The sequence below is a fragment of the Marmota flaviventris genome, chromosome 13 (assembly GCF_047511675.1).
Source record: "Marmota flaviventris isolate mMarFla1 chromosome 13, mMarFla1.hap1, whole genome shotgun sequence".
NCBI classification, from domain to species: domain Eukaryota; kingdom Metazoa; phylum Chordata; class Mammalia; order Rodentia; family Sciuridae; genus Marmota; species Marmota flaviventris.
This window is the reverse complement of record NC_092510.1, coordinates 33,738,434-33,765,946: the sequence shown is the minus strand read 5'-3', so window position 1 is coordinate 33,765,946 and position 27,513 is coordinate 33,738,434. Positions and strand designations below refer to the sequence as shown.

At 41.3% G+C, this 27,513-nt stretch overlaps 1 protein-coding gene across 13 annotated transcripts in view; it reads right to left on the bottom strand.

The window, feature by feature from the left end:
* The window catches only part of Trpm3 (transient receptor potential cation channel subfamily M member 3), an 827,780-nt gene that overhangs the window by 63,547 nt on the left and 736,720 nt on the right, over positions 1 to 27,513 (bottom strand). For 4 of the 13 annotated variants that reach the window (XM_027940080.3, XM_027940095.3, XM_027940074.3 and 1 more), the window contains 8 exons: positions 20,871 to 20,906; positions 20,579 to 20,719; positions 18,182 to 18,211; positions 17,131 to 17,420; positions 15,835 to 16,063; positions 13,652 to 13,819; positions 8,214 to 8,354; positions 2,045 to 2,173 (listed from right to left, as the gene is read on the bottom strand). In XM_027940080.3, the coding sequence (XP_027795881.2) occupies positions 2,045 to 2,173; positions 8,214 to 8,354; positions 13,652 to 13,819; positions 15,835 to 16,063; positions 17,131 to 17,420; positions 18,182 to 18,211; positions 20,579 to 20,719; positions 20,871 to 20,906 (1,164 nt within the window). The remainder of the gene's footprint in view (positions 1 to 2,044; positions 2,174 to 8,213; positions 8,355 to 13,651; positions 13,820 to 15,834; positions 16,064 to 17,130; positions 17,421 to 18,181; positions 18,212 to 20,578; positions 20,720 to 20,870; positions 20,907 to 27,513) is intronic. The other 9 variants (XM_027940084.3, XM_027940075.3, XM_027940086.3 and 6 more) reach the window with 3 other exon arrangements.

Sequence of the window (27,513 nt, the reverse complement as noted above, 5' to 3'; positions counted from 1 at the left end):
CCTAGTCCCTGGAGAGACTCCAATCTCCAGGCTCCAGTCTCTCCCTCTTCTGCTTGTTGTGGGGAAGGAATATGCGTTAAATTGCAAGAACGCCAGCTGGCACTGCACAGCCACTGGGTCCCCCGAAGTGGCAGCCCAGTTCTCAGAGCCACACAGAAACCAGAGCAAACTTATGCTGCTCTTAGTTGAAAAGGCAAATCCACAACCTCCTTCCAGAAGCAGAAGGCTCTGTGAACTGGGGGACCTCAGTGTAGACAACCAGCTAGAACAAGACAGGGTACTCCATTGCTTTTGTTTGTTTTTAACTTAATCCAGTCATATTTAATGGGGCTAATATACCTTGTCCTAAGTTCTTGAGATGGAGACATTTTAGTTAGAATTAAAATATCTCCCAGTTTAAAAACCCAAGAGAAAGCCTCTGAATACCAAGAAAATTTTTTTTTATGATTCCAATACAAATGCATCTAATAGACACCGCATGTTTTCTCTGGAGGAGAACATTCTTGAGCTGGAATTCAAGAAGGCAAATCCTTCTGAACCTCTTTTGGTGAGAAAAATCAGGGTGGATATGTGGATTGTAGGAATCCTTTTTTCCATCCCCTGAAGTACAGCAACCAGGATTGTTCCTGAGCTCTTGGAGGTGTGGTGGATGTGACAAGAGCATTGCCTCCAGAACACACCCCTCCGGGCCCTGCAGTTCCAAGGAAAGTGCAGATGAGCCTATATCCCCTCACAAGCCTGCCTTTTCTGTGGCTTCCTCTGGTGAAACAGGAGTTTGTTGAACAGGGCTGCAGAGCCCTCTTGTGGACTTTTGCTTGACCACATTCATTCTGGAAGAAGCATTTGGAATCTAGAGCTTTATTTATTTATTAATTAATGAAGTATATATTTTTTAGAGCAGCAAAATCTGCAGCATGGTACAGAGATTTCTCATGGACTTCCTGCCCCCCCCCACACACATAGCTTCCTCTACTATCAACACCCGCCGCCAGAGTAGAGCATGAGCTATCACAGATGAACGGAGAGCAACACATCACATCGCTCAGGGTCTAGCCTTTCCACTAGGGCTCGCTCTTGGTGTTGTACATTCTATGGGTTTGGACCAATGTGTACTGACATACATCCACCACAACAGTATCATATAGAGTATTTTCACTGTTCTTAACAGCCTGTGTGCTTCACTTATTTATCCCCCTCCTTGCAACCCCTGGAAACCACTGATGTTTTTACTGGCTCCACTGTTTTGTCTTTTCCAGAATATCATGTATTTGGAAGCAGGTAGCCTTTTTTTCCCCCCACTTAGTAACATGCATCTGAGTTTCCTCCATGTTTTCTCATCTCATTTTTTTTTTTTTTTTTTGTAGCATCCATTGTCTGGGAGGTTGTCTTGAGTCCAAACAAATCATATAAGGGTGGCATTTCAATAGCTCTTTTAGGTCATAAGGATGAGGGGATAAAAGAGGAACCCCATAGCCTCAACCTGAAGGACCAAAACCGTGTTCAGTTGGCCTTAGTGATTGATCCCTAGGGCTGGTGGAAAGGCTAGTGCCCAGCAGGCTCATGACAAATGTTGACAAGGAGTCAACTAGAGAATAAATTAAATAAATGAACGAGAGCAGACCCCCTGCTAGAGCTGCTGAAGGACGTTTGCAGAAATGACATTGGTATTGGTGGACTGTGTCCAAAGAGACCCAAAGTAAGAGATTGAAATGGGAATTAAAAATAGCCAAATATGAAAAGTTATGTTTATAGGGATAAGTAAAGAGAGGTGTAAATGATGTGGAAGACAACTGGAGGATTCCTTGGGACAAAAGGTTTGTGAGCAGAAAATAGACCATATCCAAAGCGGTCATGGAGTGACAACCCTGTGAACATCAGCCAGGGAAGCCTCCCCAGATTCGTCAAAGGTGGCAGGAAACAGCCTTCAAGGCATTAGAAAAGATAGATTCTGGCTTAATTTGGATCCCAAGTATCCCCTTCTCCCCTCCATCCACAAATGTAAACACTCTCCTGCTCTTATGTTTTCTTTTATGAAAGCAGTTACCTCTCTCATCTTTTCTATTCCCAGGGTAAAAATATAGGAAATGACGATCCATTCCTGGGTTGAAGGCCAGCGCTCCATCTTCACTAACACGATATAGTTGAAGAGCATCAGGTATCCGATATATGCCAGCTGTAAGGAAATACAATACAGTGCTCTGGCTGCTGAGGCCCAGGAGCCCTGGACTCAGGCAAGGCCACTGCAAGGCAGGACAGAACAAGGTCAGCAAACAGGACAGAGAATTCATGACAAAATGAAATTATAGGCTTTAAACTAGCAAAAGAACTTTTTAAAAAAAGCCTGTAGTGTTTGAAATAACTTAATATGTAGTCTTCCTTCTGACCCTCTGTATGTCTCTGGGCACACAGTATTGGTATGTATATGTCACCACGTATCATTTTGTTTTGCAATGACCTGATTTCTTATGTCTTCCTAGCAAAACAGGGAAACTTTGTGAGGATGGCTCTTGCTCAGGCTCAGATTTGAGATTCCTGGACTATTGCTGCACAGTGGATTTTTGCCTAACACTAGACAATTAAATAATGCCCATGACAAGGAAAAGAAGACACATGTAATTCCTGCAAATTGGTCAAACCAACATGAAACTAGCCCGGACTTTACCTTAAGACTCCATTTCAATTTTCTTCTAAGTGAGTGTTTTCCTTTTTTCTCATACTTTAAAGTGTTTGGCTTGTCAGTGAACTGGGAAGGTTTTTCCTGTTTTTCATTGTACTACCTTCCTGCCCTAGCCCAGTTGGAATATTTTGGTTTGTTTGTTTGTTTTTGAGACAGGGTCTTGCTATGTTGCTTAGGTTAGTCTTGAACTCCTGGGTTCAAGTGATCCTCCTGCTTTAGGCTCCAAGGTGGAACTGAAGGCATGTGCCACTGTGCCCAGCTGGAATATTCACTTTTGGTATCTACTTCTTTGAAACAAAGTGAGAGAAGACAACTCACAGAAAGGCATGGGTCTGTGCAGCCCACAGCGACTAGAGAGAGATTTCATCCTGAGGCTCTCACACTTTGAGGGGGAATTCTGATGTGACTGGCTCAATTGATGGATATCAGGAAAAACTCCTCAGGGTTCAAGTTGGTGCCTGTCACTAGAGGATTCAGCAATGTCAAGGTGCATGGAGTGACAGAGAGCTGGTGGGGGCCTTGCAAGAGAAAATTCACCCTAAGGGAAATGGCACAGAAGCAAAATCTTATTCAGACAAGGCACTACTGGCCTCAGGGGCTGTGAGTAGAAACTCAAAGCTAGTTAATTCACATCACCTGCACTCTTCCAAGGCCACCGTATAGCAAAGAATACCACACTGTGTGGGCAAGAGGATTGCGGCCTCCAGAGTTCTGGGACATGGTGGGAGCTTGGAAGGTAGAGGAAGCTGCAGCCTGGTTGGGAGATATACTGGGGAACTGGAGAGATGCTGCCTTATCTACTGAAAGGGCCTCTTCCTTCCTTCCTTCTCTCTCTCTCTCTCTCATTTTGGTAAGTGAATAAACAGATTCTTAATATGAATCAAGGGTTTCTGATATCCTAATATATTTGCAGACAAAACTGGCATATAATTTCCTCACCTCTTTGTGTGTGTGTGTGTGTGTGTGTGTGTGTGTGTTGCTGGGAATTGAACCCAGGCCCTTGAGCATACTAGGCAAGTGATCTACCATTGAGATACATGCCAGCCCCCACCCCACCCTACCCCTCCCTTCCATACCTTAAAGGAGAAAATTCGTCAGAGTTAAACAATATCATGAATAAAAGCAATGTCATCACCACAGACAGTCATACACAGATGCCAAGTGTCCTCTGAGTTTTCTTTCCATCCAAGTGATTTGCTTGTCCTCTCCCACCCTGGGACTGTCATCTTTATTTGTGCCTAGGTACCTACACCTTGACACCTTCAGGAACATTAACAAATTATAAAAATTTCTCAGGAAAGAGTTTTTTTTTTTTTTTTTTTTAAATCATGTAGGATGCTGTATTAGTTCAAGGGATGAGGTATGACTTAGTGATAGAGTGCTTGTCTAGCATATGAGAGGCCCTGGGCTCAATCCCCAGCACTGAAAAAAAAAAAAAAAGTTCACAGTCTGACTTGGTTTGCATGATTTTGATTTACCATCATAACACATTGGCACTCACTCTACAGTTTCTGTGAGTATGTATTTTACACAATGCAAAGAAAGGAATTCAGTGGTTAAAATTCTAAAATACACTCTTGGTGCCTTCTGACTTGAAATCACTCTCTCTTCCTGGTTGCTTCCTTCTCTTTATTGAATCAAGTTTTATTGATTCTCAGTGAAATGAATTTTGTTAACTGTCCTGGTTTCATCATTTTACCCAATTTCGTATAAAACATTCTAAGGCATTTTTATCTTCTCTTGACACTTGTAGGTCCACTTACGCAATGTACCCACTTCTACCAGAACTTCTGCAGCTTAATACTTAAATGACTTCACTAGTCCCGTATGTCCTCTGAAAAATAGCGTTAGTGTGTCTGGTATAAGGAAGGTGGGCAGCAAAGTCACCGAGAGTTGGATTAAAATCCCAGCTCATGTTCTTCATCTTGTCTAAAAATCTAACCTGCCTACTCTCCAGGAAAGAGCCCTTCATGATAGCCCTGGGTGCCTATCATGTCCCCTGATCTGTGGCCACTACACTCCTTGGATTTGAATCCTCTCTAGCTGGATACTTCAAATGGGCTCTCAACTCAGATAGGGTCTGGGAGCCAGATGGGTCCCTGCCTCCCTTCATCTTGGACTAGAAGAGGACCCAAGCTGCTCTCGGGAAATTGCGATCAAGTAGGGTTGTGGGGAAGTGAGATGTGTCCTCCCTTCCAGCACCTTGGGAGAGTAGGAAGGGAAGATTTTGAAATCATAGTGACAAATACTTTTACAGAGAACCCAACCCAAAGCCAAAGAGACCTTTAATCTAAAGCTGAATTTTATTGTTAAGCATCCCTGGGGAATTAAAACACTGATACACCTCTCTCTGTCCACTTCCTTGAGGACTGGGCTTTGTCAACATGTGGACATAGATTCCTGGCAATTGTATAAACACAACTGGAAACAACTGGGGGATCCAATGTGATGGGTTTGCTGAGGCTAACCCCATCAGCCATGTAAGAAGAGCTGGATGTTCAGGTCCCACCCTTCAAAGAGTTATCATCCCACATGCTTTAAAGGATTTAGGCCAAGCAGTGGGTCCTGAGCTTCCCTAAGCATTAATGCACCTGTGACATTCACTAAACACAGCCTCTCAGGTTCCTGCCTGGAGGTTGATTTAGTGAGTCTATGATGGAGTGAGGAGTTGGCGTTTTTAACAAGATCTGTTCTCATCATGGATCTTTTAGAAATATGGGCTAAAAACTAACCGTTCTTTGTCTGGGCCAGTGGTTCTCAGTCCCTACTGACCATGACAATCACTTGGGAGCTCTGCAATATCCCAGTGCCCAGGCTGTACCTCACACCAATGATGTCAAAGCTCTGGGAGTAGAGCCCAGGGGCCAGTGTGTTTTAAAAGCTCTCCAGGTGATTCGAATGTGAGGCCGAGGTAGAACTACCCGCCAGGGTGGTTGTAATTTAAAAGCAATCTTGGCTAACAATTGCCTGACATGAGTCAGTGGGGACTAGGGGGAGCACAAACTAAAGTTACTATAAAACTGAATGCAGATCAAGAAAGAGAAAAAGATGCCTTGGAAGGTAAGAGTGGTGAACATTCATATAAGTGATAGAAAATTCTTGACACAATTACTTCTACCGATTTCTTTTGTGTTCTAGATCAGGAGTTTGCAAGCTGTTTCTATAGAGTCCAATAGTTAATTGTTATGGCTTTACAAGTCAAGAGGCTTCTATCACCAGTAATCAACTTTATTGTTATAGCACAAGAGCAGATAGGCTATAAAGGTAAATAAGTGACTTTGCTTGTGTTACAATAAATCTTTGTGGACACTGACATTTGAATTTCATATAACTTTCATGTGTTCAAAAATTTTATTTCAGCCCTTTAAAAAATGTTAAAAAAACAACAACAAAAACAAAACAAAACAGGGCCATGAGTGTAGCTCAGTTGCCTAGCGTGTGCCAGGCTGGGTTCCATTCCCAGCACCATATAATAAATAAAGATGTAGAAGCAATTGTTAGCTTGCAGGCTCCAATAACAGGCAGTGGGCTGCATTTGGACCAAGGGCTGTAGCTTGCCAAGCCCTGTTCTACGTTGTGAAAATTGGTGAAGTATAATGTAAGAGCAAGGGCAGATATGTGTATGAGATGATAGTACAGATAATATCTTGATAAAATTGTATGGGTTAGGGAGAGTATTTAGAAAGCACCGGAAACATTGCCTCGTACATAGTAAGTGCTCAACAAGTGATACTGTTATTAGTGCTGATGGATAGATGAATACAACGCTGATTGACATGTGTACATTGGGGTGTACATACGGTTCTTTCAGGTCCAGGCATTGTTCTAAGTACGACACCTACTTCAACACGTTGAATCTCCATTAAACTTTACAAGGTATAATATATATATATATATATATATATATATATATATATATATACACATACATATGTGTCTCTCTGTGTGTGTGTGTGTGTGTGTGTGTGTGTATATATATATATATATATATATATATATATATATATATATATATATAAAATCCCCATCTTAAGGAAAGTGTGGACAGAATAGGAAAGTAACTTGTTTGACATTACACAATACAAAGAGGCACAGATGGGATTCCCACCCAGGCTGTCTCACTCCAAGGTCCATGCTTGTCACCACTATGCTGTTTTCTGAAAGGTAAAAATAATGTAGATCTGTATAAAATGTAGAAATAGAAATATTTTTTGCATGCTTCCGTTGAGAGGGGTGGACATTTTTTTTTCTTTTTAGTAGGCTATATTCTTCCATATTCTCTTTTCTTAACATTAATACATTAGAAGTTTTACTTTACTAAATATAAATATAATATTTATATTTTCATAATCTCGGATCCTCTTTTGAGACCATACTTTAAAGTAGTGGTTTTCAGCTGATGGCTTTTTTTTTTTTAATCCCATAGGGGATGTTTGGCAACGTCTAGAAATATTTTGATTGTCATACTTGGAGGAAGAGTGCTATAGGCATCTGGTAGGTAGAGGCCAGGGATGCTGCTAAATATGCAACATGTCGGAGACAGCACCTTACGATAAAGACTTACCCTCCCCAAAGTGCTGATATTGCTGAGGTTGAGAGTCTCTGCTATACAGCCAGTGCTAGTTAGCACACAGGTCCACACAAAAAGCACCTCATTTAGACATTTGAGTCATCTCAGCCTCAGATTTAGATTATCTTGTTGCTGACTCAAAGGATTGCTCTGTAGCTGGTTATCAAAAAGGCTAAAAATACAGATGCACTCTCCTTTGTCTTTGCACAGTTCTGATTCTCTGGGGAGAATCAGAGATGACATGGGCCACAAGCTCACCTTAAAATATCATTGAGAAGTAGAAGTGGAAAACCAGCAGTTCAGTCCTTTCTACCCTATCAGGAGGCCTCTTCAGGAACCCAAGGTTTTGTAGGCATGGTTTGTGGGGTGTACATACTGAATAATCTTTGCCATGACTATTGGTTGTTCTGGTAGTTTCTGCCTCTTTTGCTTGTTTGTTGTTTATTGGGTCTAACCAAGAAAATTTGTTTGCTGGCAATACCAGATTGGGAGTAGCTATGTGCATATGCTACCCATGCCTAGTCACACCACTTCCACACTGTGCTTGAGTCTTATTTACTAAATGTAAACCCCCACCCTCAAAGAAACAAACAAACAAACCACAAAAACCCAGGATTGGCACCTAAAGTAGGCAACTCTGACTTAGTCTTCATCCATCCAGAACAGGAAAGTGTTTTGAAAGTGGACATCTACTTCCTACTAGATTGAATTCATACTCACCTCACATCTATTTCTATTGGTTCTCACTTTTATCATTTCCTTAAGTTTTTTGAAGAGAAGACATTTAGCCTGTGGAACCTGCCCAACAAACTCCACAGATCTTGCAAAACTATTGGAAAAACAAGGTCATACAGCTTCCTTTCCTGCAATGTGTGCTACGTATGACTCACAGAGAAAACCACCCCGGTGCCTGAGACGTGAATGTTGGCTCCTGTGGCCATCCACTAGGAAAGGAAAGATACTTACAGTGTAGAACCAGAACTTCACAATGGGTGCATTGTAGAATTCATAGATTTTTCTGCCCAGAGGGATTAACCGGTGCCTGCTCTGAACTTCCTCTTCATCCTTCTTCCTGGATGACTCCCCATTGTTTCGTCCCAACATTGCCTACAGAGGGAGAGAATGGAACCCATCATGGCAGGGCTCTGCAGAGCATATACTCTGACTCGCTTATTTTATACTTCAGAGCTCATTAAACAGAAGAACCTGAGCTCCTGCCCCCCCCCCCCAGCAATTTAAAGTTCATGCCTTCCCTAGGTATGTGATTGCACTCTTGTACAATCTATACATTTCCTTTGTTTGGGATGGAAGGTCTTGGGGAAAACTCTTGACCATTTTATTCTATCCTGAACCCTCTGGAAGAGGCAGACAATGGAAAACACACAGCGTTCCGAGAGGGAAGAAGAGTATAGCGGGGAAGCCACATTGGAGGAATCTGTGCCCCCACCCTGTCCTTATGTATTGTGAGACAGGCTACCTCTGGGTTCAGATTCTCTCTCCACCTACACTGATGACTTTTAAGTCAAAGGTAAATTGAACCAGAGTCCCTACTTGACCCAAAGATCATGAGCCCTCAAGAGGTGAGTTATCTGAAGCACCTGAAGTTGTTAGGGCCATCTCCTCAAACGGTAGGCATGTGCCTTGGTTCTCTGATTCAGTCCTGGTAAAATCTGAGCTACAGTTGGCATTAGTGGTATGACAAGTCCTGGGCATGCTGACTTTCTTTGCAGCCAGGTAACAATAGGAGGACCCTAGTCAGCCTCGGCTTGCAGAAGTCTTCATCTCTAAGCTGTTGGAGATCTTCCCAAAGAATCCATGATTCCCTTCTCATTCATGACAACAGCAACAGCATCAAGAATATTGTATTTTTTAATGTCTTCTTTGATATAAGGAGAGTAACTAAGAACAGAGTAGGGAGGAAGAGCATGAGAAGAAGATTAACATTAAACAGGGATGAGAGGTGGGAGGGAAAGGGAGAGAGAAGGGAAATTGCATGGAAATGGAAGGAGACCCTCAGGGTTATACAAAATTACATACAAGAGGAAGTTAGGAGAAAGGGAAAAAAAAACAAGGGGGAGAAATGAATTACAGTAGATGGGGTAGAGAGAGAAGAGGGGAGGGGGGGATAGTAGAGGATAGGAAAGGCAGCAGAATACAACAGACACTAGTATGGCAATATGTAAATCAGTGGGTGTGTAACCAATGTGATTCTGCAATCTGTATACGGGGTAAAATGGGAGTTCATAACCCACTTGACTCAAAATGGGAAATATGATATATCAAGAACTATGTAATGTTTTGAACAACCAACAATAAAAATTATAAAAAAAGAAAGATTGATGTAGACAGTTTCTCATTCCAAATTGTAAGTGATAAATCAGTTTCCAGTCTTTCAGAATAATACTGTTAATTTTATCAGAATACCACTGTTTCTCACTATGTATAAAACAAGTATGAGTTGGACAAATCTTTCCACAACTAAGACACTGAAATTCTTTAACATGATAGACAAAGCTGTGTATTATATTAAAGTCAATACACTTTTCTTACAGAACCAAAATCACTATTTTTGGCTCATGAAGCTTCACTTGTGAGGATTATAGGTAGATTTTGAAGCTTATTTCAAGTGTAATATATTTAATTTATGAACCAAAGTTGTTTTAATTGCTCTGTGAGATATGCCTTTAACAATTAAAAACTTTCATTATGTAAAAAAAAGAATATTGTATTTTTAATCTGAGATTCAGTTTCTCATTTATTTTTTTATTTATTGTTATTATTTTATTTTTTTGCAGTGCTGGGATTTGAACCCAAGGCCTCAAGCATGCCAGGCAAGTGCTCTACCACTAAGCTACATTCCCAGCCCCAAGACTTAATTTTTTTTTTTAAATGTGAAAGAGGGGTAATAAGAGCCCCTGATATAGGGTTGGTCTACCAATAAGTTAGCACCTGGCACATAATAGATGCTCAGTAACTTAGCTAGTTAAGTAACATGAGACCTTGGCTACTCTTCACTGAAATTATCTAGTTGGGATTTTGCACACAAAAAAGTATGTTATTAGAATGTATAGCAGTACAGTTTTCTGACTTTACTTCTTCAATATTGTTCTAAGATAAGGTTAGTTTCATGCTGTTGGGAAATGAGATTTTTTTTTATTAAATGTAAAAATGGGGTAAGATATTATGACTGATGAGGAACTAACAAGGATTTGGGACAAGACAGAGTACTGGGCATAAGAATTTCAAGTTGAGCAATCTAATTACAGCAATAATTTAAGTTTGTCTCGAACTTGAGACTAGAAGTAACTACTACATAATTCTGTTTTCAAATAACAAACGAACCTAAAATATGCAAATATTAGTTTCAACTACTTCAGTCACTGTCTCAAATAACCACTTTGCTCAAATATGTGATGATCACAAATGATTTCTCTCTAATCAATTGAATTTCTGGGAAGGTAACTTCCATCTCTTTGTAGACACTGGCTAGAAAAGGACCTTGAGTTAATTAAAAGATCAAATTTTCCTCCATGGTCTGTCTAGGTGTTTAATGTCAGTGAGCTGAGTCAGTCTTCATGATGGATAACACTAGACCCCCCATAGAATTCTCTAAGTATTGATCACTGATCTCAAGAAACTCTGAAGGTACGTGGTATTTGTCCTTCTATAATTTATAATTTATGTAACATAATTATCCTGCTTCAGTTCTGCTTATGTCTATGTTAGACAATGCAATGCCTTCTGGAGACATAATGAGATAGAAGTAAAGGTAGATTGGAGATCTTTAGGCATCTTGGAGAGAGGCAGCTGGGGCTTATCTCCAGGGACACTGGATTTCCCAACGTAGCCATCTCTGGGGCTGTGGACATGTAGGTACTTTATCAGGCAAAGTGCAAGGTGGAGACACTTACAAGGCCATTGATTCAGGGAAGGAGAGAAAACAAAGTAACCAGTTTTGCCTTTATGATTCAAATGCCAATTTTAAAAAGCCTGCTCTTTTTAGAGCATTTTTGCCCTTCCATCAATTCCGGCCTCAGCAGCTTCACTTGCCGGATTTGGTTTATTTTTCTTTTTCCTATTGTCAAAATGTTTCCTTTGACATCTCCTAAAGCAGAATTTAAGGGTCAAATTCAAATACACTGTACATTGTGGATTTTAAATCTCTGCTGCCTAAGCACAGGTGTTAATGTAGAAAAAGATCCTTTGACGTGAACTAATGATCCTGAACTACTAAACATTCTGAAATGGAATGAACCAAGGCGAATATTTTGGGTTATAGTTTTGGCAGGACAAAGGATGTCCCATTATAAGAGGAGATATGTTAGTTTAACACAGAAGCTCAAATGTCAATCCTATGAAAGAAGGGAAGATATCATCAAGCTGCACCCTCAATCCTGCCTGGGGTGAGCCTGCTGATGGGAGCCCCAGCAGGGACAGAGTTTGCCATCAGGGTCTGAGCTTGCTGCCCTCAAGTCCATCCCTACTTCCTTTCCTTCTCCCTGGGGAGAACAAGCCCAGGCAGCAAGGCCACCCTGTGTCTCCTATGCAGGTTCTCAGTACACAGTACGGGAGGCTGTCCTCTGGCCAGATGACTGTGTTCTCAGTCTAGAGATACATCCTTTATTGTGGCTTCCTGCAGGATCAGATCCTCAAAGCTCTAGCCTGAGCAGGGGAAGCTCCTCCCTTTGCTTTCTTCCTGGAGATCCAATCAGGCAGAAGGCTGAGTCAGCTCCTGGCTGACTTCCTAGGATGTGTGTCTACATCAAGGTCACCTCACACTTGACTTAGGAGGCCTGCGTGTTGCTTTTGAATTCTCTCTACTATGTGTTCACCCAAAGTAGCTGAAAGGAGGAAGAAATTCTCTCCTTCCCTGAATCAAAAAAGGGACCAGTGGAGTCTGTTTGCCTGGGTTCTAATCCCAGATTTGCAACTGGGTAAACTTGGGCAGTTTGATCTCCCTGAGTCCCATCTTCCTCATCTGTAAAATGGGGTTAATAAAAACAGTGCTTATTTGTGGATCCAGTGTGAGGATTCCATGAAGAAGTGTACAAAGAATGCTTAGTGTGCATTTGTGAGCATTTACCAACCTTTGTGGTGTGTCAGCTGCCAGTCTAAGCATTTTACATGAATATGTTTTAAACTACACAGCTTCCTGTGAGACACATATAGTTATTATGCCCACAATAAAAAATGATGAAAGTGCTCAAAATCATACAGCAAGAGGTGATGGGGAGGATTCTGACTCTAGAGAATACACTCTTTACTCCCCTGCTGAGCTGCCCAAGAAGGATTCAGCATTATCCCTACCCATGTCACTGCTAATGATTAAAATATTATTTCCTATCCATCACGGGGTTTAGAAGCCAAAATTATGGTAAGATAATTTCAGGGAAGACCATCTGTATTCCTATAGAGGTGAGCAGAGACCTACGTGGATTTTTGTAAAAATCCTGAAACTGAAACAAAAGTTGGTGTTTGAGTTAGAGATCATGTCTGCAAACAGAGGTTGAGAAGGGGCCCACTGAAGGAAATGTTCTTTGTCTGGAGGAAGAACAATCCTCAGTGGCCCCACCAGGATGATAATGCATAGGCCTTTTGTCACCTGAGCAAAACCAATTTTCGTTTTTCTCCTCTCACAGTTCCTTCTGGGTGATTATGGCAGCCATGGCTGGCTGGAGTGGTGAGGGGGGTGAGGCATATCAAGAAAGTCCTTAGGGAGTGGTTGCTTGATGTTTCCTGAACTATGAAGCCTTATGTGTCCCTTTAATAGCATGGGATATTTTTAGTCTTTGGCAAGGAGCCAGTAACAGTCACGCTGCTCAGGCGGGGGCTGTGGGAAGCCATCTCATGCGCAGCTGCCCGTTGGTTCCCTCTGCAGAACAAAGCACCCATGTTCTATAATTACACTGGGGAGAGCTAATAAAAGCTTTCCATACAAACCTCAAAATTCAATTAGTGCTGTATTTGTGAGCCTGACCCTGAAGATAGATAAGGGCTCAGCTTCTGATCAGCAGAATGGTTCCAGCTCTGTGAAGCTGGCTGCTCCCAAATCATGGTTCTCCTTTCTTGTTTTGCGTGCTAAGACTGCTACATCATCTCCTTGTTTATAAACCTTTGCTGGCCTGGGAAATTGAGGGTGCCTTGCTCTGAATTCTTTATGCACAAATAACAGTCATGTTATTTGTGCATAAAGAGGCATTTTTATAATACCCTGGTCTCAATTCTTAAATGGCAGCACCCATGACTAACTTGAGGATGGGGACATCTATCTGACCTTAAGAACTATTGAACCTTATCAGTGCATTTGGGATTCTCCTCAGGGAAAATAACACACATATAAATAACTGTTATAAATATATGTTGTTATAAAATAAAATATATTTTATTTATTTATTTTTCCTTACAGTCAGTTCCATGTCCTCTTCATCTTTTTCCTTTGTGGGTTTCTCTGGTTCTTCTGGCTCCTTCTCTTGGAGATGGATTTCTTGTGCCTGAGTCATATAGGGCATGTCATCTTTGTTCTTGAACTCCAAGCTGAGAATTGAAGGAGGAAGTAGAATTCCCAGAATTACCTAAAGTAATAATAATGATAATAATAATAATCACATTTAAAGGATTAAGATTAGGTGGTTGCTTAGAATCAGAGGGCCTGGGGTGTGGCGTTTAAGTGTCTGTGTTTGGGTACATGTGCATGTGCACTTTGCACAGGTGTTGTATGCCCTGTGTGTGGACCTGAACACCTGAATATCTGAAGCACATTGATGTGAAGAAGGTCACTTTGTCCCATTGGAGAAATATTCTGCATAGTATCTCAGTCTAATTTTTGAAGAAACAAAGGGTCAGGAAAAATGAAGCTCAAGGCACAAGACAGGGACAGACCAGGACTGAATGGCCATGGGGACTGGAGAGCAGTCAGGGAGAAGGAAGGAAAGGTGAGGACCCTGGATTCTGGGTGCATGGCAGGTCTGGTCTCAGGTGGCATGCTGCTGTTCTTAGCCTTCAGGGGACATGACACATTGTCCTTGGAGCTAAGAACTGACTCAGCTGCCCCCTGAGGTCAGGCTCAGCAGTCACTAATAATGCAGCTAGGGAAATGTTCATGTTCTGCTTCATGGAACCTTCTGTGACTCTGGGTCAAGAGCCCACGGGAAGGGAGGAATGGGACAGGGACTGCTGGCTTAGTAAATGGTGGGCAAAGGACACAAAGTCACAGGTGTGCAGGATGAGTAAATCCCAGGATCTAATGAGGACCACAGTTTTAATATCACATTGTATACCGAAAATTTACTAAGAAAGAAGATTTAGGAGTTCTGATCACATTAAAAAAAGAGGCTAACTATACTAGATGATGGATTTGTTAATTTGCTTAACTACAAGAACTATTTCACTATGTATATCAAAACATCATGTTATATACTTTGAATAAATAAATAAAAAGAAACTGTCATTATAATGAATTAAAACAAAAACCAAAAGCAAACAACAAAACTACATTTTCTTTTGATCTTCCACCTCCCGTTTTTTTTTCTTTTTCAGTTTAATGTTTTCTTTGAAAAACATTGAAAATTAAAAAAGCAAGTCCTTCTTACCATCCTACTTCTCATTAAAACAACAACAAAAAAAATTCTAATAAGGTCCATTCAACCTCAGAAGTAACCACTGCATATAGTTTATTCTGTGTTCTTGGTTTTTTTTTTTTTTTAAATGAATTTATATTGCTATAACTCTGCACATATACATTTTGTAAAAGGGACTCAGGTTATGCAGAATGGTCTGTAAATTGTTTTTCTTCATTTAATAATAGATTAGGGGGTTGAGAATGTAGCAGAGTGGCACAGTATGTGTGTAAGGCTCTGACTTCAATCCCCAACACCAAAAAAAGAAAACAACAGCTCAGAATCATGTAGCAATGCCTTGATATATAAATCTGCCACATACTTATTTCAGTTTAAAAAATTTCTCTTAGGAGATGGTGGTGCACACCTGTAATTCCAGCCAGTTAGGAGGCTGAGGCAGGAGGATCTTAAGTTTGAGATCAGCATAGGCAACCTAGTGAGACCTTGTTTCAAAATTTAAAAAAAGGCTGGGGATGTAGTTCAGTGGTAAAACTCCCCCGAATTCAATCCCCAATAATACCACATACACACACATACACAAAAGTCCTCAAGCACATTTGGTAAGATTCAATGTCTCTACTACATGATGTAAAGGACATATGGGGGAAAGGGAGAGGTCAGGCTCCAACCGTGGAGAAGGGTTACCTAGGTGAGGACTCCTGGTATAGCCCGGCTTGTGTCAGAGAAAATGTGTCCCCCGTGGAACCTGTGGAACCACTGCCTTTGGATCTTCTGAAAAACATCAATGTCTAGGCGCTATCTCAAGAGATGCTGATTCAGAAGGACTAGGGGAGGCCCTTGCCTCTATATGAAATTCAAAACACTCCATAGGAGATTCTGGTGAACAGCTGGGTTTTAGTAGCAGCCTCTTGAGATAAAGGAACGCCTAATCCCACCACAGATTTGGCTTGGAAAACCACAACCAACCCTCGGGCCCTCATAGCCCACAGGGCCTCCTTGGGCACACTGACCTTGAGGCCTGAGTTCTTGCGCATGCGGAGCCGACCCATCCACATGTCAGTGAGCAGCATCTGGCTGCACGTGTGCGCAATGAAGTCACGGTGCTTGGCAGCCACAGCCAGCTGCAGGCATGTGGCATTGCTCCAGTTCTTCAATTCGTACGTCAACAGTTTCATGGCCAGTTGCTCATCCTGCTTGTAGGATTGGTCCAAGAGCTCCACAGCCAGCTGGCCAAAGTCCCTGAAAGAGAGAAGGTACAAAGGAGCCTCAGGCCAGCTTGGAGACTCACATGACAAAAGTGGGGCTGGACCTGTTATGGTTTAGGTGTGAGGTGTCTGCCCAAAGCTTATGTGTGAGACAGTGCAAGAATTTTCAGAGGTGAAATGATTAGCTTATGAGAGCTGTAACCTGATTGGTGAATTAATCCACTGATATGGATTAACCGGGTGGTAACTATAAACAAGTAATGGGTGGCTGGAGGAAGTAGTACATAAGACATGCCGTTGAGGTTTACATTTTGTTCCTTGGTGAGTAAAGATCTCTCTCTGGTTCCTGATTGCCATATCCTGAGTTGCTTTCCTCTATCACTCCTTCTACCATGATGTTCTGCTTGTCCTCAGGCGCGCAGTGATGGAGTTGGCTGACCATGGACTGACCTTCTGAAACCCTGAGCCAAAATCAACTTCTCTTCCTCTACATTGTTCTTGCCAGGTCTTTTGGTCACAGCAATGAAAAAGCTAACTAAAACAGATCCACTGGCCAGCCACAAAATGTGGCTGCTGTGTGGAGCAATGGCTCCATGTGAGGTCTCGTCTGTTCATAAATTCATCCAGACAACATCCATTAAGCATCCAGCACCATGTCTAGAGCTGAGGATGTAAGTCCAACAAGACATGATCCCCACACTCGAGCCCCAAATCCAAGGCATATTTATGGGGGAGGCTGTCCAAACAATTAGAGTGCAATGTGTCTTCTTCAATGTGGCCGATCTCAAGTTCAAATCCCAGCCTTGCCAACCATAACTTATCCAAGTGATCTTGGATAAGTTACCTAAATTCTGAATCTCACTGTCCTCAGCTCAACAAAGTGCATAACAATAGGACCTACCTCTTGGGAAAGCTGAGAGGATGACATGAAATCTGTGCATTGGTATGTGTACTACTGTGTACCCTCTGTGTGCACTCTCTGTGTGCACCACTGGGGTGATACTGCCTCCCTTTAATGTTATGTGTTGCTCAGACCTTGGAGTCTTTGGAGACAACCTTCCCATGTTTCCCCTGACCTCCCTGTTTGCTGGGTTGGCCAACCTGGAGTTGTGGTTCAGCTCCTGGGAAATGTCATCAACCATGTCATTTTCGGAGGCCTCGTGAGCCATGGCTTTGCAGAGTTTACAGGCCACCAGGGCCTTGGCCATGGCCTCCTCTCCATGCTGCCAGAAGAACAGGGCCATCTTCTGCCTCTTCATGAGGACAGCCCACACCATCAGCTCATGGAAAGGGAAAGGGAAGTGGTTGATCTCAGGGTCATCCAAGTCGATGTCCACCTCTTCCTCACGTTTCTTGGTGGTCTTTCTTCCTCGCCTCAGGGGAATATCATCCTGTAATTTTAGATAAAAACAGAGAGGCTGAGTTAAAAATGAATCAGTTCAATTCACTGAATAGTTATTGTATATCTTCCACTAGCTCAGCTCTGAGATCAATACTGAAATGCAGTAGGCCAGGTTTCATCCTAAAAGAACTCACAATCTCATTTATGATTAATTTTAAAATAAGTTCTACTTATTGTATAATAAGCATAGTCCCATGGGAATATGTCAATTTTATACTTTAAAGAATTAATTTTAATAGGCATTTTTCTTATTCTATTTACTTTTGTCCACTTTTTCTACTATTAGTAAGTTTTGTATCTCATGATAGACAGCACTCCCCTTTTTTGTCGAAAGGACAAGGATATCCTATACTTGTGTTTTGCAGAAATGAAAATAACCATTTTAACAAAAGATGGGAAACATAGCATGTCTCTCATTTCTGCCTCTCTACGGATGTATCTGTGAAGTAGTTCAGGCTGTTGGATCTGTTGTCATTTGCAAACACCCATGAACGGATTTTGCTTATGGGAATTTGTATGCTTCCTTGGTTTTCAAGTTAGTATTTCAAATAGGACTTATTTCTTTATTTTTGTTTGCAATGCTAACATAACCTCATGGCTGAATTTTCAAAGCCACTGGGAACTGCACCCATGACACTTAGAAACTTCATTTCCTTATTTTAGAAAGATATGTTAAGCGCTAGCACTGTATTTTTAAAAAAATATGTAATAAAGAGAATAATTGACACTAATAATTTGAAAAATATTTACCTCCATTCCCAGAAGTTTCAAGGCTTTGGGCTGTTAAAAAGAAATGTCAACAAAATTAGGTCTTTCTTTTACAGAAGTAAGAAAAGAATCCTATTATATCATAAACAAGTAATCAATAACTCTAGTGCACCATATAGCATTTATTTTATTTCTCTGAATAAAAGAACACAAAGGGAACTAAATTTATAGAATTTATAAAAGAATTAGAGATTTAATGATTTTGGTGACTCACAGAAAATTAGGAAACTGAAGAGATGTGATCATCCACAGATAAAGTCTAAAGGTTTATAATATCTTTTGTGAACCAAGATTTCTTTCACTTTCCTATAACCATCCTTCTTGGGCAGAATGTCATGATTTCCAGTACTTGTATGAGTGTTAGAGTCTGAATGTTTTTTTTTCCTCCCCAAATTTATATGTTGAAATTCTAACCCCAGGGTGATGGCATTGGAGTAGAGATTTTGGGAAGGTCAAGAGAGAAGGGCCCTCCTGAATAAGGTTGGTGTCTTTATAAAAGAGGCCCAGGGGAACTCATTCGCCCTTCCATCATGTGAGGACACACAATAAGGTGCCATCTGTGAACCAGAAAGCAAGCCCTCACTAGACACTGAATTTGTTGGTGCCTTGATCTTGAATTTGTCTGGCTTCCAGAACTGTGAGTGGTAGATTTACGTTCATAAGCCAATTAGTTTGTGGTATTTTGTTACAGTAGCTTGAACTAAGATGAGCAATGAAACAACCAAACAGATAAAATCCCACACATCTCCAACCTCTGAAATACCTCTATTAGTTGGAGAGGAATCAGATATCATTCATAAATACATGTTTTGGTGCTTCCTGCTGGCCATCTCCCTGTGCTGCTGCACTGTAGAGAGGGTGAGAGGGCATGTATGGAGGGTGGCAGGAGGCCCTCAAGGCACAGATAGTGTCAGCATCTGGAAATGTGCACAATAGGCACAGACTGCAGCCAGCAGAGAAGGCCACTTGGCAAATCTCTGATTTATATTTAACAAAGGGAGATACCAAAATACCTTCGGGGGCAGAATCACAAATTCTGTGGTTCTAAGTAGTACAGAATGGTTGGGTGCCATCTTGGAAGTTATCTGAGTAAATTGGAAGGTCCCAGCCCTCACAGGTCCTTCAAATTTTATGTGACTATTCAAGTGGGAATAGCTGGAACCTTCTCTCTCTTTCTCTCTCTCTCTCTCTCAGCTTCTGAGATGACCACCAGTTTACAATCTGTGCTATTATTTTTTCTTGTTTATGCTTTTTGGTGTCTTCAAAGTTCCCCAGTAGTCCTGCAAAATACTTTTGTAGTCAGAATAAAGCTTTGTTAAAAGTAAGAAACAATAAAATTTAAAAAAATACAAAAATAAAATGAAAAAAAAATTAAAAAATTAAAAATAGAGGAAAACAAAAGAAAGAGAAAAATGATGTCCATTACCAGCGAGGGCAGCAGCTTTCAAAATGTCATCCATGGGTCACGAGGGGCCCCAAGACCCTTTCAGAGGGTGCGAGAATTCCAATCTATGTTCATAATAATACTGAGTTTGGATATTGTGTTTACACTAGCTTAGATGGCACAAAGCTGTCGGGAGTAAAACTGCTTGGTGCCTTAGCAAGAGTAAAAACTGTGAAGCCGGTAGGAGCAAAGGCCTGTAATCCCAGAGGCTAAAGCAGGAAGATTGCAAGTTTGAGGCCAGCCTTATCAATTTAGTGACTGTCTCAATACATAAACCCCTCTGAAGATGTAGCTAGAGGTAGAGCAACCCAGGTCCAAACCCCAATCCAAAATAAAAATAAATAAATAAAAATAAAGGTAGTGATACCAAACTTCACTGTGGTCATTGGATTACGCTGATAGGCACTTGGAGAAAACAAAAACAAGTAAACAAAATCCCAAACAATTTCCCTTAAACATGCTCTTGAAGCCTTCAATAATTACCATGTTTGTTTAATCTCTGATTGTGTGTGTTATTACCATCCCCTGGGATAAATCGGGAAGCCTGACCCAGAAACATTTGTGCTACCTATGATCTAGAAGGCTGTTCTGAGGAAAAACACTTTGGCATTCTTTGGATTAAGTCACAGCCCCTTTGTTTATATAGAATATCGCTTTTACTTGAAGGGAAGACTGGCAGACAAGACTGGGGCAGACAGACTGGACATTGGGCAGGCATTTTTGGAATGACCCAAGTGAGGTTGTCACTTCAAGAAAAACAACTGATAGTATTTATTGCCAAATTAATTTTTTTTTTAACAGTTTGGATGGAAGAGAGAAGAAGAGGAGGAGCAGTTAGCACCTTCTCAACAGGCCTCCCCTACGGAGATCAAGAAGCCACACCCCGAATCTCTCCCAACCTACTACTGCACCACCTAGGTTTGGCTGGAACTCACCCTCTTGGGGCCGAAGAGGTTGTGGTAGAGGGTCCTGAAGCGCTTGCGCGTGTAGTTGCAGCGGTAAGCTCCGCCCATCAGGTACTCGATCACCAGGCCGATGTCAATCAGGCTGATCCTGTAGTCTGGGGGCAGGTTCCCCTGTCAGACAAGAAAGAAAGAAACAAACAAATCCAAAAGACAGCGTGGTTTACTAGGGATTCTATTGCACGTGTTCGGTAACTATTTTAGAGTAAAATATAATGAAAAAAGAAACATATGAATGTATTATTATGCTGGTTAATTAATTCACCTTAAAATAGATCCAACCGAAACCTGGATATTCTCGCTTGGAAAGAAGACATAAGTTAAATAAGAAGATGCAGTAATCGTCGGCAATAACAGAAAATCAAAATATTTATTCAAGTCTTCAGCTGGGGAGAAAAAAACACCAGTGTAGCAGAAAGAAACACAAGGCTAGACATGGCAAATGCTGTCATTCCCAGCCACCAGGAGTAGGGTCCCCCACGTTCCCCAGCCCCCTCTCTGTTTCTGACCCAGGCCTGTCACCACCCTCTAGCAGATGATTTATCTTCTTCCCACTCACTAAAGGAAGACTCCGCCCAGAGGGTGAGGATCATTACCAGGGCCTGCATTGGGTAGGGCCTGCTTAGAGCCCAGGTATCTTTTAAAACCTCTATTAACCATTTTTTTTTAATGGGCAATTTTTCATAAAAGAACAATGTGTAGGGAGGGGAATTGGAATGTCAGGATCGAATTGTATATGAGGAACCCTTGTATTTAAAGAGAAGTGGGGAGGAATAGAAGAAGAAATTTTATCAATGGAATATTTTCCCAGAATCAAGGAGATTTTCCTTCAAAGAGAATAGCATTTCTCAAGGACCTGGAGTTATGGTGTATCTTTTCTTTTCTTTTATTTATTTATTTATTTTTGAGATGCTAGAGATTGAACCCAGGCCTTCACACCTGGTATGTCTCTTAGATGTGAGCCAAAAATAGATGCAAAACAGAAAAGCTTTTGTTTTCTACTCATTGTTGCTTTCTACTTCCAAAGGGGGTTTCTAGGGTCTAAGGAAAATCCTTGTTCTGTTAAGTGAAAGAAGAGGTAGTTCTGTGCACTGTGAATTCCAGGGGCACCACTAATTAGCCTGAACAGCTGTGTCCTTCATGCAGGAGGGCATTGGGTACCAGGAGTGGTGGGGACAGTACCATTGGGGGAAGGCTGGTGTGCAAGTCCTTAGATTTCAGAGGCAGGAATCTTTGGGTGCACTTTTTCTTTAATGGATGACCCACCCAGGATGTCACATGAGTTTTCTGTCACTTTGAGAAGAACCTCCTAATCTACACTGGATTTTCCAACTTTAGTGGTATCAGAATCACCTGGGGAGTGGTGACAGTACAAAGGCTTGGGGTCTTCTCCTATTACTTCATCCAAGTACTGGGTCCCTGTGTACCTCATTAGCTCCTCTGGGTGATTCTGATGCACACCAAAGTTTGTGAAGCCACTTCTCTACTAACTGAGTTTCAGGGAGGCAATAGAAGCCTGCATGGCAGAACAGGGACATTCAAGTACAACATGGGGAACACTGTCAGTGGGAAATTCACCTAATTTTTTTGCTGAGCTGAATACAGGTTTCAGTTACCCTTGCTCAGCTTTCCTTTGGCCATCCACATCCCTTCCAAGGTTTTGGGATTCAGAATTAGAGGTGACCCACTGGACCTACTCTTAAAAGCTTGAGCTTTAGATATTTCTTAAATGTTAAAATCTTTATATTGCAGTGCCCCCTTCTTCCCTCTGAATTTCTTTTAATCTACATATTTCCAGTGCTTTTTTTAGTCTTTGTGATATGGTAGGCACTTAGAAGTTTTTTTTATAAATTAATAAAATAGTGAAATTAATTGATGTGGTTGGGATCAAGGTTGGGTTTGGGCTTTTGGTATTATAGTGTCATACACTATCTGGTCGCAGTCTGTTAGTCTCTGCTGGTTGGGATAGCCCTCTTTTGTAGGCAAATTTGACTTGAAATACATGTACATCACTATACATAAATTCAATAGCAATTCTCAGTGTGGTAGGAATGAAGGGAAAGCCCTGGGAGCACCAGCCTCAGGTGTGTGATCCCACTGGGGCTCTTTAGACTTCCTTGGTGTCCCCAGATTTAGCTCCCACCTCCATCCACTGGGTTCTGCCTCTTCCTGGGCTTGAGGATTTAATGCAAGGCACACAGGCAGGATTGTTAAGGGCACTGTGTATAAAGTGGAAGCACCCTGAGGCAGGAGATGTCTCCTACCCTTGACCTTGGCCCAGTGAGGTCCAGTGTGAGACCCATTGTATTATTTGAATGGTTCCTTCACAAAAATGATCTCTGTTGTCCTCCCCACACTCCTCAGAAATTCGTTCCCCTTTGAAGATGATTTAATCAATCTAACTAGTTAGGCTGTCCTCAGGCTACTAACAAAACCCAATTGTCTGATTTTGTTATGCAAAGTATAGCAAAAAAAATATTCAAAAGGGAACACAGAAAGTTTTAAGATAGTAACTCTTTATGTATTGCCCTTGCCATAAAAATTTGAGTTTTAAAATATAATGAGGCCACAGTTTCTGTAGCCTCCAGCTCTACTGGACATGAGGCAAAGCTGTTATTTAAAGAGTAGAAGAGTCCAGGAGCCAGGCCATGCCTGGGTCAGTCTATTCGCATGCACATTTGGCTCTGATAAGATGACCTTCCAAGGATGCCCACCATCTGTTATTTTCCTTGGCATTGGGAGGCAGTGGGATAAAGCACACTGGCTTTCAGTCAGCTGTCATGAACCAGCAACTTTCCCTCAGGGTCTCTTCCCAGTAACAGGGGCTGAACACCATGTTGCTTTGCTTATGTTCCAGATTTTGGGAAAGTCCCCCAAAGAATTTATTGTGATGCTATTGAAAAGCAATCAGGACAAGTCTATGAACTTGTGCCTACTTTTCTTTCTTTCTATATTTGTGGTGCTGGAGATTAAACCCAGGGCCTTGCACATATAAGTCATATGCTCTACCATTGAGCTACATCCCCAGCTCTCCTACTTTTCATGTTATAAGAATTTCTAAATTAAAAAGCTGGGTAATAGTGAGCCTGACACCTAGGTGTTTTGTTTTGGGAAACCTACGTGTGAGCATGAACTTGAATTCTAAGTCTGAGACTCCAATATTGCCTGAAGACCAAAAACTGCATGGTAATATTTATGCATTTTAAGTGTCTTTACTACTAGAAATTGTTAGTAAAGTCTTAATAGTAGTAAAATCCAAAGTAAATTAAAAAATTAAGGGAAAATACAATACTTTTATGGAATGATTTTTATTAATAGAGCTCTTAGTGGCATATACTGCCAAGGAAAGTGCTAAGATATTCTCACGAAAAGTTGATTGTTGTAGCATGATTTCTGTGTAGTCAGATCTGAAGCAGGAGAAAGGACTCTGATTATTTGGGTGTGGCTCTGAGTGAAGGTGACAGGAACTGGCTTGCATTTTGTTTGGTCACAAGGGGGCGATGTTCACCTACCAGAAGCCTACAAGGACTCCAGGCTCACCAATAATTAAATTACCTGCCTGCTGTATTCTGTGTGGTAAGGTGACATGAAGGAGTCCAGAGTGTGCACAGGATTAGAGGAGAAGGACAGGGTCAGATGTTCTTGTTGAAGTGATATCCGGAGGAGGGAAAGGTTAGTTTAGCGAGGCTTGGGTTTGAACTCTGCCTGCAAGGCTGATGACTGGTGGAAACAGAGAAGTTGAGGGAAATCAGCTTTCTATTTCTTATTAGAAGAGTGGAAACCCTTTTGGGAAGAAGAAACAAATTTGACAAAATGAATAAAATTGGGTACAATTTAGATGTCGTGGGAATTACTGTGTCCTGGGTGGACTCTAAAGGGGATGGCATGATGAGGTGCTGGGCTGGTGGCCTGGATCACCTGTGACCTGTAGATGTTTCACATGATGCATTTGCATTGCTTCTCCTAGGACAGCCCTGCTGGGAAGTGGGGGACTTTCTGGTCCTCTAGCAGAGGACAGCCAGAGGCCAGAGACATAGCTACCGAGCGCAAACAGTACTTGGCTGGGCTGTGGTCTTGGCTCTGTCCTCTTGTGCTTCTGGACAGATCGCTTTCTTTTTCTGTACTTCAGTTTATGCTCTGAAAATAGGTGATTTGGACAGAGTTATTTCTAAGGCCATGCCTATGTCTGAAAGTCCAGTTTTAGGATCAGTATCTGGCAGCTGCTCTTATTTCTATACTGCCAGGCCATTGGGCAAAGACACCTGTTCAGAGCTTTCAGGGTTCATGTAGCTTCCAGTTGTCCCTTGGAATTCAGTTAGTGGAACCGGGGGGCTCAGAATCAGGAATGGTAAAGGCTTAGACAGGGATGGGCTGTATTCATCGTATCCATCTCCTTTGGAAAAAGCAGAGGAGGTGAACAACCCCTCACATGTCAACAGATAATGTCCCAAAACCTTGTGGAGGAGTCTTCCTTTGCTCAGGGCAAATTCCAAATTTTCAAATTGAAATTTTCTTAGCTTCCTTCATACTGCAATAATACAAATTCTGCCTGCTGTTTCTGTTACCCTCCCCCACCCTTTTGATTATATCTTATTTAAAATTTTTTTTTCATGGAGCTGAGGATTGAATCCAGGTATTTGCACATGCTAGGTAAGTGCTCCACAATAGAGCCTGTCCCCAGATCTCCCTACCCTTTTGATCATGACTGGTCATTGGCAGAGTCTGGACAATGATTTTCCATTTCCTGCCTTAACATCACATTGTAGGTCATGTGGCTTGCTGGAACGTCTGGGCATGTGGGAAGATACAGTCTGGTAACTTAAAGATGTTGCCTTCTTTTTTCAGACTGTGGAGGACTAATCTGAAGGCAAATTTTAATCCATGCCATGTTTAACGATATCTTAGTTAAAGAATAGTTCGAGTTCACTTATTAGACCTGCTTTTCAAAATGAACTGTTTTTTCAGAGGTCACCTCTTGATATTGTTATCAGATTTCAGCTATTTAGGGACATTCATTTTTCTTTGAAACTCACAACAAGCCTTCCAAACGAGATTGTTTCCTTCTGTTGTGTGAAAAGTATAAAATGATTGCTAGTTTTTCGCTTTGCCAATGGTGAGTGAGGAAGACTGTTCTGGGATAGTTTTTATAATAAGGAAAAATACATTGAGTTCCTTTGAGTAATTACCAGGTAATTTGATTTGAGCTCTGGGAAAGAGAGGACATTATTCCACTGCTTGGTAGATTAGCAAGATAATAGACTGAATAGTCAATCTTTTAAAAAATAGGAATACTTTAGCAAATATGCCTGAATGTAAGGCTGGCTTATGAAAATGTCCTTTCCTCACCCCAAGTGTCAGAAACACTTTTGCATTCTGCTAAGTTCTGGGTCTTACTTCCCATGTAAATGAACTTATCACAATTTCACCACTACTTCTGTATAGTAGTCAAATGTCACCCTCCTTTGGTGGGGAGGGACAGTATAGGTAACCTGAAATATTAGCACACTTAGTTTAAGAAAGAAAAACTACTATTTAAAAACATACAGAGGCACAATTTTAAGCAGACATTTACTAAAACAGCAGGTTATATTTCACAGAAAAGCAGACAGACTTAGGCCACTCTGGTTTCAAAGGAGAGCGCTGGTACATTAATGGATTTATGCATGAATACAGTTGAGTAAACTGGATTGACTTATATCAATTAAAATTTCTGATGCAGAACAGCAACTCCTTTTTTCATTGTTCTAGATTGCTCCCTTGATATAAATAATTTGAGATCTTGAAAACAGTTTGGGAGCAATTCTGCACATCTAGTTTTTTTTTTTTTTTGGTTTCAAAGAATACAAAGACAAGTTGGATTTGGAGATGTCACACTGGGTGACTTTCGATGGTCTCATCATTCCTAAATGCACTTCCTGGGTTTATAGTTATTATTTACATTAAATTTAAAGACGCATTATCAAATGCTATGTTTAAGGTCCAGAGCTGTGTTTTCTAACTCATGAGCAGCATTTTGTACTGGAGTTTATAAATTCCTGGTTCATTTTGTCATAGATGAAAACATGTCTATATATATATATATATATTTCCCCTGCTATTGTAAAGAGTGCACAAGCTGCTTATTATCATATTCTTCAATTTTGAAAATTGAGTAAACTTCCCAAGACTTCCTTAGCATTTTAAGCCTAGTTTTTGTAGCTCTCAGTATCTTTTCGGCCTACATTGCTGGAAATAGTCTGGAACCCTGTGAGAAAGTTATGCACCAATGTTAATTTTCTCTTGTTCACTTTTTTTGAAAACACAAAACAGAAAGCCGCAGTGCAGCTCCCTTCATCCATACAACATCAACCGCAGGTGCTTCTGGCTCCTTCCACTACTTACTATGGCTATTTCTTCTGGCCCCTCCGGAGTCCGACACTCACCTTGACCACAGAAATCACTTGAGGCTGCGCTTCCTGCCCCCTCTTCTTCCAAGGGAAGAAACTAAACAAGGACTTACTCTGCCCTGTTCCCCTCAACCCCCCATCAGCAGTCCTTTTCCCTGGTGGAAGGATACATTGTTCTTAGTTGTTCAGCCCCTTTCTGGGTGATTTTTCTTTTTTAAAGCCATTTCTTTCCAGTTACTAAATTAGTAAGCAAAGGACATGCTTATGTAACTATCTTCTTGTGCCAATACTTGGCTCACACTTAAAAAAAAAATCTCTTAGCTAAAACTCTTTCCTTCTAAATTCTTATCATTCAGTTCTTTCTTTTCTTTTTCAGTACCAGGGGTTGAACCCAGGAGCGCTTAACCATTGAGCCACATCAACAGCTCTATTAATATTTTATTTACAGACAGGGTCTGGCTAAGTTGCTGAGGCTGGCTGTGAACTCACAATCCTCCTGCCCTAGCTTACCTAGCTCTTGGG